The 15,797-nt window shown below is 41.5% G+C and overlaps 1 protein-coding gene across 5 annotated transcripts in view; it reads left to right on the forward strand.

Moving 5' to 3' along the window:
- LOC122813761 (sulfotransferase family cytosolic 1B member 1-like) overlaps positions 1–15,797 on the forward strand; it is a 200,572-nt gene that overhangs the window by 37,894 nt on the left and 146,881 nt on the right. For all 5 annotated transcript variants that reach the window (XM_044086248.1, XM_044086247.1, XM_044086249.1 and 2 more), the window contains 2 exons: positions 11,883–12,011; positions 13,215–13,312. In XM_044086248.1, coding sequence (XP_043942183.1) covers positions 11,883–12,011; positions 13,215–13,312 — 227 coding nt within the window. The remainder of the gene's footprint in view (positions 1–11,882; positions 12,012–13,214; positions 13,313–15,797) is intronic.

Raw genomic sequence — 15,797 nt, forward strand, 5'->3', positions numbered from 1 at the left:
CAGTCATTATGATCCAGTGACCAAAAACTCCTGTCTGCCTACAAGCCTATCAAATCTGCTGGGCACTGTCTGCACTCGTACAATATTGCTAAGGCCTGGAACACCTTACCTGTATCTATCAGGTCAGTACCCTTCCTCCCATCCTTCAAAACCATTCAAAAAGGCTTCCTAACCAAAATTTGGCTCTGTTCTTGCCCAACTCCAGGGTAAACTATATCCCTAAATGTGAACAAGTACCTATTCATGCCTTACATTTCCTCACTTTCCCTTCTTCACTCACTTCTTTACTTCTATCGACTTCTCTCTTCAACTCTATTTCTAAATTTGCCATTATGGTGTTTTTTTCTCTCACTTCATATTGCAGTTTCTGTTTGTATTATAACTTACCTTTACATTCTCTGTAAATTAGCTAAAATTTCTCTAAGTATTAAATCATTGTCGTAAAAGTTTTATCTTTTTTAACCAATGTTTTCACATTATGTCTAATTTTGTATAATTAAACTGTAGATGTGTTTGTATTATTTCTGAAGATTGTAAAATTATTGTCCTTAAAATGTTTTTGTAATACTTCAGAGCTTTTCTCCAAAGGCCTCCAGTGAAAGTAGGCACCTACCCAGTCAGACTTTTCCCAGTAACCAAATGTTAGTAAATAAGTAAATTATCTGATTTACAGTACTTGTTACAGTTTTGTACTATTTTTGTTGTGATATTCAGTTTTATCATTCCTTTTTACATTTTTGACATTTGTCTGTGCTACATTTTTTCTCTCTTATTAGTACATTGCACTCTACTGTCTATTTTTAAGCCTACTTTAGCTGTGGCATTTGTAAGTTGCATTGTAATGTTTTAAGCCGAGTTGTGACACCCATGCCTGCAGTGTGATCCTTATCTATGTTGCAGTTTCATACTGTGAATTTGCAATAGTATATACTTTTGTGTATTCTAAACTGGTTTATCTGTGGTATGTGTACCTGCATTGTCGATCACCCTGGTTTACTGTATTGTGTGCTCTAAGCGGAGGAATGAGTAGGAGGCAGCTGCCCTGGGTGCAAGGTCTTGGGGGGGTGCTGAAGGTGTGGAAATGTGGCAGCTATGTACAGAAATGAATGCTGACACTTTGTGTGTTTGCTGTCATGGTTGAAGGACTGAATTGCTTTCTTACTGCTGTATGTCTTTGATGTCCTTCAAGGATGCATCTGCAGTCATAACATATGGGTTGTCCTGCCTCAGGCAGCCCTTCGGTCGGCCGGATTCCAAAGTCTGGGTCTGGCCTCGGCTGATGTCGCACTTCACCCGACGTCATAGCTCCTGGGGTATAAAGGCATCAGCCGACGCCATTTTCCTCAGTCTTTCTTGCCGTGCGGTGCCCGAAGCAGAAGCTGTTCGCAAGTGCCGGTCGGTCAGATCCAGAGATTTCAGCTACCGAAGACTTCCAAAAAAGCTAAGTACCCCGTTGGGGACTCTTTCTTGCCTCAGCCGATGTCAGACAAAGTAAATAATTGTTTATCTTGTGGGAAACAAATACCTCATAAGGATTTCCACTCTTACTGCCTTCCTTGCTTAGGCCCAGACCACGACGTATCAGCTTGTTTAGCCTGTGCTTCCTTCAACCGACGGACACTTAGATGTCGGTCGGAGTTTGCAGAAGAGTTTTTTGGTTCCGCTTTTGCATATAAAATGCTGTCGGAGACTCCGGCTACACATTTAGCCAAAAAACGCAAGGAAAAGGACCGACACTCGCGGCCCGCGGTTTCGGCTGAAACCACGGTTAGGCCTACCGTGAGTGTCTCGGTTTCGGCTGAAACCGAGTCCTTGGTTCTTCCTTCTGCCAATAGCATGCCTCCGACAACCGAGGCCACAGAGGCCCCGGCTGAGTCGGCTACAGAAATTCCTACCGAAGAAGCAGGCGCACAAGAATTGTCCGACACCATTCCGTTGGACATCTCTACTCCTGCACGTGGGGCAGCTAGACCCCCTGCTTCTATGTCTATTAAGGCCTTCTCCAGGGCTAAAGCAGCTAAACTTTCCAAGGCCTTACCAACAAAAGCTTCCTCTCACAGACCTTCCTCAAGTTCTCAGATTCTCAGCCTTGCTGAGGACCTTATATCTCTGATTAGGGGATCCCAACCTCACCCAGACAGGGCCTCACAACCTCCTCCTGAAAAAAGGCCTAGGACTGATCCCCCTGAACCTCTCTCCTCTGACTATTCCTCGAATGGATCAGATTTATCAGACCATCAGGAAGGACCATACTCACCTTATGAGGATTCGGATGCAGAAGACTCAATTCCTTCTGCCTCCCCCCCAGAAGAATTTTCCTTTGGGGAGACTCTACACTCAATGAGGGAACACTTTCAATGGCAGGGTCAGGAATTTTCTGATTCTAGGAAAAGGCTAAGGACTTTTTTACACTTGCCACAGCATTGGCCTTTAGCCATACCACCTGTACTATCAGTTGTTGATGATGCATACAATGATGCCAGTTCAGCCCCTGATTCTCTTCCCCGGCCCCTGCCAAACCTGACAGATATTACAGGGTCCCGGATTCTCACTTCCACTTGTATAAGGCCCATGCTGCAGACCCAGAAACTATTTCTCAGGGCCCAAAGGGTGTTGCAGCTGCCACTGCCAAAAACCCCCTACCCTCTGAAAGAGAGTCAAGAGCATTAGAGGCGGGGTAAAAGGTTTATACATCTGCTACTCTTTCTGCCAGGGCTTTAAACTGTCAATTTCACATGATACAGTACCAGGAATTTTTGTTAGATCAGCTGAATAAAAAGCTTTCCTCTCCTGAACCTTTAGACCGTAAGTCCCTTCAGGATTTGGTACACAACTCTCAGCAGGTCAGTAATCATTTCTTAAAATGTGGCTATGATGCACTGGAGGCTTCATTTAGATCAGCTATGACTGGAGCAGTGATTCAAGGCATGCCTGGCTAAAGAGCAATCCTTGTCAGACCATGTCAAGTCTAAACTCCTAGATGCCCCTATGGAGAAACAAAGTTTATTTGGCTCCCCTGCACAGGAGGTTCTAAAGAAAGTGGAAGAAAAAGCAAAATCTGTGCAAACAGTCAAGGATTTTCTGCAGGTCCAACCTCCGAGGTTCAGCAGAAACTGGCCTTCAAAGAATTGGTCCTTTCCAGACACCTCCAGAGCACAGAGAGGCAGAAATAGACGCCCAAGAGGCAGAGGTCAATCAAGGGGTGCCTACAGGGGTCGTCAGTGGCAACCTGCCAACCAGAGGAGTACCGCCACAGCTGCGACTACAACCACTTCCACAGGACAGACACAATGACTTGGCTCTGATCCCGCCTACCAGGGAACAACTGGAAGTATCCTTGGGCGGAAAATTAGCTTTATTTTCAAAAAACTGGCATTGCATTACAGGAGACAAATGAACATTGCAAACAATAGACAAAGGCTACAGGTTTCACTTCCACACTTTACCAAAAAAGAGAGGAATGCCAAACCTTCCACCAAGCCAGAAGTCAGAGGCTCTAAAACAAATCATCAACTTACTAAGGATGAGAGCAATAGAAAGGGTACCATCTATGGAACAAGGCCAAGGATTTTACTCCAGACTATTCCTTGTACCAAGAAAAGAAACTCAATGGAGGCCTATTCTCGACTTGTCCGCACTGAACACATATCTCATTGTACCAAAATTCAAGATGCTGACCCTACAGCAACTTCTTCCCATGTTGGGCAAGGAGTCTTGGCTGGTGACTCTAGATCTCAAGGAGGCATACCTGCACGTCCCTATACGACCAGATTGCAGAAGACACCTCAGATTTCTTGCAGGATCAGAGCATTATTAATTCTCAGCATTGCCCTTTGGCTTATCTACTGCACCCAGAGTATTCACGAAATGCCTGGCATCAGTAATTGCACATTGCAGGCTTCAGGGAATTCAAATCTACCCATACCTGGACGACTGCCTAATACAAGCGGACAACAAGACAAAAATAATAAAGGATTTGGCCTATGTCATACAACTGTTACAAGCCTTGGGATACACAGTCAACATACAGAAGTCAAGACTAGTGCCATCCCAAAGGATAACATTTTTGGGTGCAGAGCTGGACACAATAACTCAGATGGCTTTTCTCACAGAAGAAAAACAAAAGCAACTCCCAGTCTACTTCATGGCATTGACAAGACAAACTCAGCTTACTGCAAGGAAAGTCCTGCAGGCCCTGGGTTACATGGCATCTTGCATAATCTTGATCCCACATGCCAGGCTGCATATGAGAAAATTACAATGGTACCTAAGGAATGTATGGTCTCAACACAGACAAAGTCTAGAAACCATGATATCAATCATTCCATGCCTGAAAAAAAAAATTCCTGTGGTGGGCTCAGGCCTGCCAGACCAACAGAGGGTTGCCTTTCCACAAACCACAACCAAGGCAGACCATCACCACGGACGCCTCAGACCTAGGCTGGGGGGCACACATGGAAGACAAGTGTATCCAAGGCCTATGGTCTCAAGACCAGCTGAATCTACACATAAATCTAAAAGAGATGCTGGCAGTGAAGCATGCAGTCGAGGCATTCAAATCATTCCTCCAGCAAGGACACCTGCTGATAAGGACAGACAATACCACAGTCATGTGGTACATCAACAAACAGGGAGGCACACATTCATACCCTCTATGCCAGATGGCAATGGACCTGTGGAACTTGGCCCTGAATCTCAACATTCAACTGCGGGTCAGATTCGTACCAAGAAAAGAGAATTCACTAGCAGACAGCTTAAGCAGAACTACCACGGATGCTCACGAATGGATGCTGCATCCAGACATCTTCAAAAACGTAACAAAGAAATGGGGAATGCCAGAGATAGACCTGTTCGCCTCCCCACTCAACCACCAACTGAAGAAATTCTGCTCAAGAGAATACCACCCACAAGCCTGGGGGGGTGGACTCCCTTTCTTTCAGCTGGAAGGCCCTGACAGTTTATGCCTTTCCACCTCTCCCACTGATGTACAAAGTTCTACTGAAGATCAGGGAGGAACAGCCAAACGTGATTCTGATAGCTGACTGGCCAAGGCAGCATTGGTACCCGCTTCTGAGAAGCATGTCTCGGACGAACTCATGGCCTCTACCTCTATGGCCTTTACTCCTAACGCAGAACAACTACAAGACCCTGCATCCAAACTTGAAAACGCTGCAGCTAACTGCCTGGAAAATTGCATAGAACAAAACCAATCTGTTTTATCTCAGAGGGTCAAGGACATTATCCTGGAGGCTCGCAGACCCTCCACAAGAAAAACATACTCAGCCAAATGGAAGAGATTCCTTATTTGGAGTGCATCAAAGGGAACAAATGTCACACTGGCAAACCTAGCACACATCCTAGAATACTTAGCAGAACTGTTCCACAATGGCCTGTCCTATTCTTCCATTAAGATTCATGCTTCAGCCATTTCAGCAGAGTACAACATGGATCCTCCTATCTTCTCTCACCCTCTCCTCAGACAATTTTTAAGAGGGATCAAAAATGTAAAACCTCCAAGGAAACCACCTCTGCCTACATGGGATCTCAATTTTGTGCTGGAAAAATTAACACTTCCCCTTTTGAACCAGCAGCATCAGCAGACTTACAGTTCTTATCTTGGAAAACTGCTTTCCTTCTAGCAATCACTTCAGCAAGAAGGGTATCCGAGTTACAGGCATTAATGGCAGTGCAGCCTTTCCTTATCTTTCACCAGGATAGAGTGTCTCTGAGAACCAATCCTACTTTCATGCCAAAGGTGGTATCCAGGGTATCCTTGAACCAAGCTATTCATTTACCTACGTTCTTCCCTAACCCACAGAACAGGGGGGTAAAACTATTGCACACCTTGGATGTACACAGACAACTGCGCTACTATCTGGACAGAACTAAAACCAGCAGAAAAACCGACCAGCTTCTGGTAGCATATGCAACAGGAGTGCAAGGAAAAGCAATTTCCAAACAGACAATTTCAAAATGGATAGGAAATTGCATTCGATTCTGCTACTCTTTTCATGGAAAGACAACTCCTGAAAATATCAGGCCTCACTCCACAAGAGCCACAGCCACCACTACAGCTTTCCTACGAGGAGTGGCTACCAAAGACATTTTAGAAGCTGCTACTTGGAGCTCCGTGCATACATTTGCCAGGCATTACAATCTTCCTTTATACTCCAGATCCCGAGCAGGTTTTGCAACTGCAGTTTTACAGGAGATCTTAACTACACCATCATTATCTTAGTGCCTCCTCCCCCAGTTTGGCTATGGTATTCTACCCATATGTTATGACTGCAGATGCATCCTTGAAGGACATAGTACAGTTTTGTACCTACCATAAATGTAGATGTCCGATAGGTATGCATCTGCAGTCAGGATTACCCACCCTCCTTCCCCTCTGTGGTATTCCTAGGGTACTTACCCCTCTTTTAGCTAGCTGGGGGAATCTATTATGGTGTATTTGTTTGTATGTATATATGTATATATATATATATATATATATATATATATATATATATATTGCTTTCTACTGTTTGGAATTTTCTACATTTATCCAAATTTAGCCTTCCTAGAGGGCACCTGGCATCTGGGGCAAGAAACACTGAGGAAAATGGGGTCGGCTGATGCCTTTATACCCCAGGAGCTATGACGTCGGGTGAAGTGCGACATCAGCCGAGGCCAGACCCAGACTTTGGAATCCGGCCGACCGAAGGGCTGCCTGAGGCAGGACAACCCATATGTTATGACTGCAGATGCATACCTATCGGACATCTACATTTATGGTAGGTACAAAACTGTACTTTTGTGATCACAGTTAAAGTGCTTTGTAGTGGGGCACTTTAACTGTAGCAAACAGTTTCTACAGTATGTAAGCAAGAAAACAACATTCTGCTATTGCTTCGTCTTTAGGCAGTCTGCCAGCACAAGAAACTCAGAGGCAGTAATGCTAAAATTAAGTGGCAACATTTTCAGCAAATATCCTTTTCAGAACCCATCACTGTGTAGCACTAAAAAGCCTAAACTGGCTAGAACTATCCCATCAGCTAACATATACACACAGCTTTTTACCACCTGTAAAAGTGTCTAGCATACTTGTCCTGCACAAAATACCATTCTACACAACTATGTTCCAAATCAGTCATTATGATCCAGTGACCAAAAACTCCTGTCTGCCTACAAGCCTATCAAATCTGCTGGGCACTGTCTGCACTCGTACAATATTGCTAAGGCCTGGAACTCCTTACCTGTATCTATCAGGTCAGTACCCTTCCCTCCCATCCTTCAAAACCATTCAAAAAGGCTTCCTAACCAAAATTTGGCTCTGTTCTTGCCCAACTCCAGGGTAAACTATATCCCTAAATGTGAACAAGTACCTATTCATGCCTTACATTTCCTCACTTTCCCTTCTTCACTCACTTCTTTACTTCTATCGACTTCTCTCTTCAACTCTATTTCTAAATTTGCCATTATGGTGTTTTTTTCTCTCACTTCATATTGCAGTTTCTGTTTGTATTATAACTTGCCTTTAAATTCTCTGTAAATTAGCTAAAATTTCTCTAAGTATTAAATCATTGTCGTAAAAGTTTTATCTTTTTTAACCAATGTTTTCACATTGTCTAATTTTGTATAATTAAACTGTAGATGTGTTTGTATTATTTCTGAAGATTGTAAAATTATTGTCCTTAAAATGTTTTTGTAATACTTCAGAGCTTTTCTCCAAAGGCCTCCAGTGAAAGTAGGCACCTACCCAGTCAGACTTTTCCCAGTAACCAAATGTTAGTAAATAAGTAAATTATCTGATTTACAGTACTTGTTACAGTTTTGTACTATTTTTGTTGTGATATTCAGTTTTATCATTCCTTTTTACATTTTTGACATTTGTCTGTGCTACATTTTTTCTCTCTTATTAGTACATTGCACTCTACTGTCTATTTTTAAGCCTACTTTAGCTGTGATATTTGTAAGTTGCATTGTAATGTTTTAAGCCGAGTTGTGACACCCATGCCTGCAGTGTGATCCTTATCTATGTTGCAGTTTCATACTGTGAATTTGCAGTAGTATATACTTTTGTGTATTCTAAACTGGTTTATCTGTGGTATGTGTACCTGCATTGTCGATCACCCTGGTTTACTGTATTGTGTGCTCTAAGTGGAGGAATGAGTAGGGGGCAGCTGCCCTGGGTGCAAGGTCTTGGGGGGTGCTGAAGGTGTGGAAATGTGGCAGCTATGTACAGAAATGAATGCTGACACTTTGTGTGTTTGCTGTCATGGTTGAAGGACTGAATTGCTTTCTTACTGCTGTATGTCTTTGTTTGTGATCACAGTTAAAGTGCTTTGTAGTGGGGCACTTTAACTGTAGCAAACAGTTTCTACAGTATGTAAGCAAGAAAACAACATTCTGCTATTGCTTCATCTGTAGGCAGTCTGCCAGCATGAGAAACTCAGAGGCAGTAAAAGAACTGCATTAAGCTGACTGCAACCCCTAACTACTGCCTGACACTGACCCAAAGCTCAGACACATACCCGCACCTTTCCCATTATACATATGCCTGCATTCACTATTACATCCTGAAACACAGGTTGCCAAAGCTGCATTTTTAGGCCCTTAAGTTACCATCCATCTAGGTATCCTAGACATACTGATATTCCACTAACCAGACTGAACAAGGATTCAGTGATTGCTAGTGGATAAAACATAAGTAGAGTGGGCAAAGGAGCAGCTGCCTTGGGCATAAGCTGCCTGGGGGTGCAAAGTGCAGGTACTGATGGTGCAGGAGTGAAATACTAGTATTAATTTATGAAGCCACAAGAATATTGCATTTGCAGTCACAGCTGAAGAGCTGATGCACTCAGTGTGTATGGTGATTTAACTGTAGCTAGCTGCTTGTTATATTTGTAGCATGCAGTTCACTACAATTTAAAAGCTTTTTTTGCTCTTCAACTTTGAGTTGAGGGGGTACCAGCTTTGAAAACGGCACTGCAATGGTTTTGGTTACTAGTTACCTGACTCACAGGTTCTAGATTTGTGATGTCACTAGCCTTCTTGGATCCCTTAATACAAAGTTTGCAAATTACCTTGTTATTGCCCTTGTGAAGTGAATACCCTTAGCTGTTCTGCCTCAAGGGAGGTGAAGAGACATGGATGAGCTCTCAGTGTATATGACAAAGCTAGCCCTGAGCAGCATTTCACTTTCATTAAGAATGATTCCATAACTCAAACTAAAAAATACCTGACATTAAAAATGGACTCAGTCACTGGGATCCAAACTGTTAGCGTGGGAAGGTGGTGATCAACAGTCCTACCTGCTTTGCCAGCAATGACCTACACCTCTCCCGTCACGGTTCTGTATATTGAGGAAGACATTTTCTTGCCGCTAGTCCATTTTTTAGGTATTCAGTCTTCTAGACTTTCCAATGTAACAAATTCTAATCTGGTCTTGAGGCCTTCCCGACTCTCAAACAAGTGTACAGTTTGATAATTACTCCCTGTTTACCTGAGTTTGGCTCTGGCAATGGTGGTGCTGTATCCATGCTCATTTATGATCCTACTAGAAGAAATTCCATATGATAATAACCTCATACTCCCAAGATATCTTACTATCAGTAAATGAGTCCAAATATCATACTATTCCAGCTATAGAACCCCTCCTGTGTCTCTGTCTGGCTATGACACCCATTTCATCCAGCTGGAGTCCCTAACTACAGAACTGTATACAATCATCCTGGGTAACTAACTACCCATCCATTAACTACAACTTATAACTAACACTATTATGCAGGGCAGTGCTTGTTCCTTCTTTGACTAGAAGTTCCAATTAGAAGTTCAACTCATTTTTACATGCATGGCTCTTGTCTGTTCCTCAGTTGAAGTTTTCACTCCAGGATTACATCAGAGCAACAGGCATTTTCTTTAAGAACACAGGCAATGTATCCAGCCCTAGTGTATTCAGAAACTTTTCTAAGGACAACCTTCTAATACTCTTGGAAGGCCTAATGAAATGTAAGAAAAACTCCCTCTCCCTGGACCCACTAACAAAAGCAGCTGCTTATACCATTTACTATTACTTTCACCTTATTCATAATCTGAAGTATCTATCCTTGCGGGCCGTAATGGTTAAGGGGTTTACCTTATAGACAGAAGGTGCAAGGTTTGATCCTCAAATGGTGTAATTGGCTAGGCTTAAAGTAGCCCTCAATGGTAGTTAGCCTAATACTAATCAATGAACCTTTTATCATGATAAAGTGACAATTTTAAGAATAAGCCCCTATCATGGGTCCTATTACCAACAAAGTACACGCACAAAAAAAAAAACTTCTTGCACTAAGGAATAAGTTAAAATCTCCCCATAGCTGGAATATGTTTATATGCATGCTTAATAAAAGTGACCGTAAACTCGTCTGCAGGGAGCTCAGATATAAGATCAAAATTTGCAAAGCCAGTTATGAACTGAAACTCACAACTTCTCCCAAAGATAACCATTAGGCTTTCTTTACATGTATTAGTAATCTCAGAAATACTATCCAATGCTGCACATAACTGATCTCAAATGGCACAACTGACGTTACTGGGAAGGATAGAATGGGAGTTAGTAGATAGTATGGGCTCATCCATCCTGGGGGTGAGGAAGGCTGCTTGGGTTCCCTGCAATAGCAGCATTAAGAGCCTGACAAGCTCCATATTTCAAGCAGTGTACCACTTGTGTGGGAGGCTGTACAGGTGCAAAAGCATGCCTACACCTCCAAAAGACGGTTATAGTGGACTTCACAAGGCTGATGTGGGGTGATGGATTTAATCCAGCTTTAGCCATTGTCCCTGACAGCTGTATGATACTACTTCAACATTCTTGATCTATTGTTAGCTGCAGGGAGTTAAAAAAAATGAAAAAAGGTGCAACCAACTCCAACCCAGCCTATGTATATTGCTAATAAACTCATAAAAAATGTTGTTCTAGTTTCTTTTTACTATCCCCACCCCCCACTGGTCATTCCCCATCTCCCTGTAATTACTTCTGAGCACATCCTAGATGTTATCTCTTAAACCAAAAACACTATGTGGGATCTGACATTATGTCGGGCTGCCTCTTAATCTACACTAACCATAGCCTCACTGATTCCTTTCTAAGCCTGTATTCATCCTTAACCTCTAAATTGTGTACATGCCCCAGACATGGTGAATAGCTACTGTGGTGTCCCTTCACAAGGGTGGCCCTAACACACCACTGGAACTAGAGAATAATTCAGTTTATCAGTGTTATTTGTAAAGTCATGGAGTGTATTACAATGGAACCCATAAATTATGAGGTCAATAGTCTGTAATCATGCAATCCAAATCACTTTAGCTTTGTAAAGGGTAGGGCTTATTTGCTGAATATTGTGGGTGTTTTGGTGTGGGGTGACTGAAGCAAGGGATAATAGCTAGTCGCTGCACACTACCTCCTGGATTTAGCTAAGGGCTTTGACACTGTCCTGCACTCTAGTTATACTGAATATTATAACAAGTCTATAACCTAGTGTGTAGCAAATAGGCTCACTGACTGAACATGTGTGTGTATACACACACACACACACACACACACACACACACACACACACTATCCTCCTGTACTAATTATTATTATAAAAATTGATTTTTCTGATGGATCTTACTTGATCGTTATCAGTATTGTGATCTGTAAATTGTCACGATACCTTTAGCTTAATAACATTTTTTTCCTTAAGAAAAAAAGGCATTAATTGTCAAAGACAAAGGAATCTGCAAATTTTGAACCCTGTTAAGGAATATCACAGACTCTAAGATGATGAAACTAGATATGAACTTTGTTTTTGGGGGGGCACTATGAGGTTGAAAAATATGCTGTTCTAAATAGTCTTCTAACTTTTCTGCCACAGGTACAACGTGGATACAGGAGATTGTTGACATGATCTATAATGAAGGAGATGAAGAAAAGTGCAAACGGGCACCTGTTTTCATTCGATTCCCCTTCATTGATCTATGGCCATCAGTGTTAATTCCACCAGGTAAATGGCAGATTCAACACAAATATTCCCTAGAATTTCTACTGTATTATAAACTGTCATTTAAATTTACATATTTTACATTTGCAGAGTATATTCCAATGTTTTAAAGTGCATAACAGGACATTCCGTTATGCCACTGTTCAATACAAGAAAATTCAATAGAATTTCATATCAGTACTATCTGTGTTCATAGTTTTTTTGCAAAACTTTTTTATGGAGTGAATGTAGGCTGCACCTGTACCTATATGTATATGTATATGTGTGTGTGAATGAGTGTGTGTGTGTGTGTGTGTGTGTGTGTGTGTGTGTGTGTGTGTGTGTGTGTGTGTGTATGCATGCATACCTTTTTACATGCATTGCACTGCAGAAATAAGAGTTACACATTGATAATTCTGTGACTTTAGCAGAGAATAAAATAAGACAGAGTAGCATAAATCACTGCAGAGCACAGTGTGGCCTGGTATGCCAGTTTTCTAACATACTATGTTCTGGAATGTTTTATAAAGCCATTACATCATACTGATTAAAAAAGGAATGGTATATAAATTGGGAATTGTATAGGAAAAGAGCACCTCTGCAAGAAACATTTTTTCAAAGTACACCACAGACCAGTGTGCTTACAAGTTAGAGGTATAGTTTCTGTGGGTCTATATCAGATCATCGAATACTTACTTAATTGAATAGCTATTCATTGAACCCACATTGCATTGTCGAAACCTGTCTTCCTCAAATGGCTGTTTCATTGAGCATTTTCACAGGGAAAAGCAACAGCCGGCCAACCTAGCACCGGCCACTGCTAAAAAATTAAAACCCACCTAAGTGTGTGTGGGGGGGGGGCTTCACCCCATCTAAATATGCCAACTCCTAGATTGTACTGCAGTAGGGAAAAGGGCAAATTCCCAATGATGGCCAACTGTTGCTTTTCCCTGTGAAAATGTTTGATGAAATGGCTGTTCGATGAAGAGAGGTTTTGATAATGTGGGTTTGACGAATAGCGATTCAACAAAGTAAGTATTCGCTTAAATTATATAGACCTGGTTTCTGCATAATAAAGGACAGAATAAGAGTCATTCAGAACATTCCATAGATGTTCTTCCTCTGTGTGCTTTGCAATGTAGTATTAAAAAGTAAATGGAAACTGTAATGTCATTTGTTTTTAGCACTTTCTTAATGGGTAAATTTAGTTTTTGCTTATTTTTCCAGGTATAGTGCATGCAGAAAGAACACCTTCTCCGCGGATAATTAAAACACACTTCCCTTTTCAACTTGTGCCTAAGTCCTTCTGGGAACAGAACTGTAAGGTAGGATTGTAAGATGAGTGAGCAGTCTTTGAGATGTAAAAATAAAATCATATGTTTAGTGTACTGCTATATGATGACTGACTGGAATGTGTTAAGGACATATGGATCATAGCTGATGCCCACCAGCCTGCTGTATACATCTGAAGGCCATTTGCTGTTTACATGTACAGAGTCATCATGTTTAGTGTTTTAGCCAAGTAGGTGATACAGTGCCACAAAGATTAGTGGTGCTGCCTTACAGCTCTTGGATTTCCAGTTTATTTCTCAGCTTGGATACCTTTTATGTGACTTACTGGGTGCTGTGATTCCTTCTCATGTCCCAAAGACACACTAATATGCAAATTGGTAATCACCTAACTCTCCCATAAGTGTGCATGTGATGTGTGAGTGAGTATTTGTTCACCTTTTGATGGGTAGGACCATAACCAGAATTAGACCTGTCTTTTACTCACTGAGTGCTAGGATAAGTTTTGGCTTCCTCAGTACCCTGTATATGTTAGAATGGGTTTTGGAAAATGAGTAAATGTATGGTGAATGAATGAATGAATGAATGAATGAATGAATGAATGAATGGAATGGAGAGGAGTGGTCCGAGCCAGTCACTGGGCCTTTTTGCCTCATACACGTAACAGTGATTTCTGAAAAACAGGCTCAGTCTTACCCTGCCTGGAACGCCCATTAATTACAGAAAGTCTTTCACATGGCTAACACATTGCTAATGCTTTTCATAGTAAATATGTTTATGCTTAGATTGTTGTACAATATTTATAAATATTATAATTTATTGTGTTATGTTGTTTGAAAGATTCACTCTTCATCTGAGTTTTTATATCCTGAAAATGTGCTTACCATTATTTATAAGCCATGTTTGTAGTGATATAATATACCAACACGTCACACACTGTAGCTTTATAAGGAATGACTTATAGGAGAAATAGCAAATGAGTTATTTCTCTGAGGCCTAGTTGTAGATTGTGCATGGCATGTTACTTCATTGATTGTGCCTTGTTCAGGTCTTCCGTTTGTCTCATTTGTTTCCCTGTGATGTCTGCAGATGGTATTTATTATCACCCAAAGGGGCATCTTAATTTTGATGGTGGATACCTTCTGGAAACCTCATATTATACTCGGACACTGTGAACAATAATGAGGCTCTGGAAGATTTCCATCTATGGCTTGGCTTGGATTTTTAATTATGCATTTAAATCCTGCCCCCTTTTGTTGAAGAGGGATGATGCACTACCTGCTACACTGAGCCCGGTACAAGTGCATATTTCAGGAAACCTGCAGTGCCCAGTAAGAGTGAAGCCCACTCCTTGGTTAAGATCATGACCATCAAGTGCCACCTTCTACACAGAGAACACACCTGAAGGCTTGCCATCAGGTGGCATTCTTCCAGCATGTTCTTTTCTGAGCCATCTTTCTACAAGGGCAAGGCAGTATCAGCCATTTACTCCATTCCCTCCCTGTTTGGCTTCTCGTGTGGGAGATGCTAATTGAACCTGAGCTGTCTGAGCCACAGTGAGGAAGTCAGTGGGAGGTGAAACTAGAACATACCCTGAGGCTTTTTTATTTGAGTCTGGTGAATGCAAGATAGCGGTTTGCACTGAGCATATTGCAGAATTACTTGCATTTAGTAAAATATCTGAGTGACTTGCAGTGGGGGAAAGGTGCAGATTAGAAAGACGTGAAATCAGTTTGCAATAGCTCCTTGACAGTAAATGAAGTTGGCAAATGAGCAGAGACATTGCTATGCTGGAATTGATGAGGTTTTACATTTCTAAACCAGTTTATGGCTTCCTGTGAAATACTAGAGGCTGATATGAAAGGTATAAAAATATGATATTAACTTGTAAAAAACTGATGTATTATATTTTATCATCTCTGTACCATAATAAGTACATCTGTATACAACATGGATCAGATTAATTATGGAAATTCTGATCTCCCCCCACAACATTTACAAGAAACCAAATCTAACACTTACTTCCAATGCAGGGGTATGCAGAAAGAGGCCGTTACAAAGCTTGATCAAAATGGACAATAAAGCTGACCACTGAACTACTGCAGAAGGGACATAGCTACAGAAGTACAGAAAACAGTGACCATTATATAGTTAAGTCCAAGTCTGGAATATACTTTTCTTTGTACTGGCAGACAGACTAGGTTGTATTTCTCTTTTGATACTGCATTTACTGGAGGTGATAACTGGTGCCATTTGTCAACCTAAGGTGTGTTTTTCAACTCATTCTAATGCCTAATGGAATGTACATCTATATTTTAATATTGCAGTCTCTTGTCAATATGGGGTGCATGTCTGAACTTTAATACCGTGATGGCTGACACTGATATGGAGTCCATATCTGTATGTTAATACTCTGATGGCTGACACTAATATGGAGTCCATATCTGTATGTTAATACTGTGATGGCTGTTACTGATATGGAGTGCATGTCTGTGTTTTACTACTGTGACAGTTGCAATA

Source organism: Protopterus annectens, chromosome 10.part0 (assembly GCF_019279795.1).
Source record: "Protopterus annectens isolate FY-2018-M chromosome 10.part0, PAN1.0, whole genome shotgun sequence".
Classification (NCBI taxonomy): Eukaryota; Metazoa; Chordata; order Ceratodontiformes; family Protopteridae; genus Protopterus; species Protopterus annectens.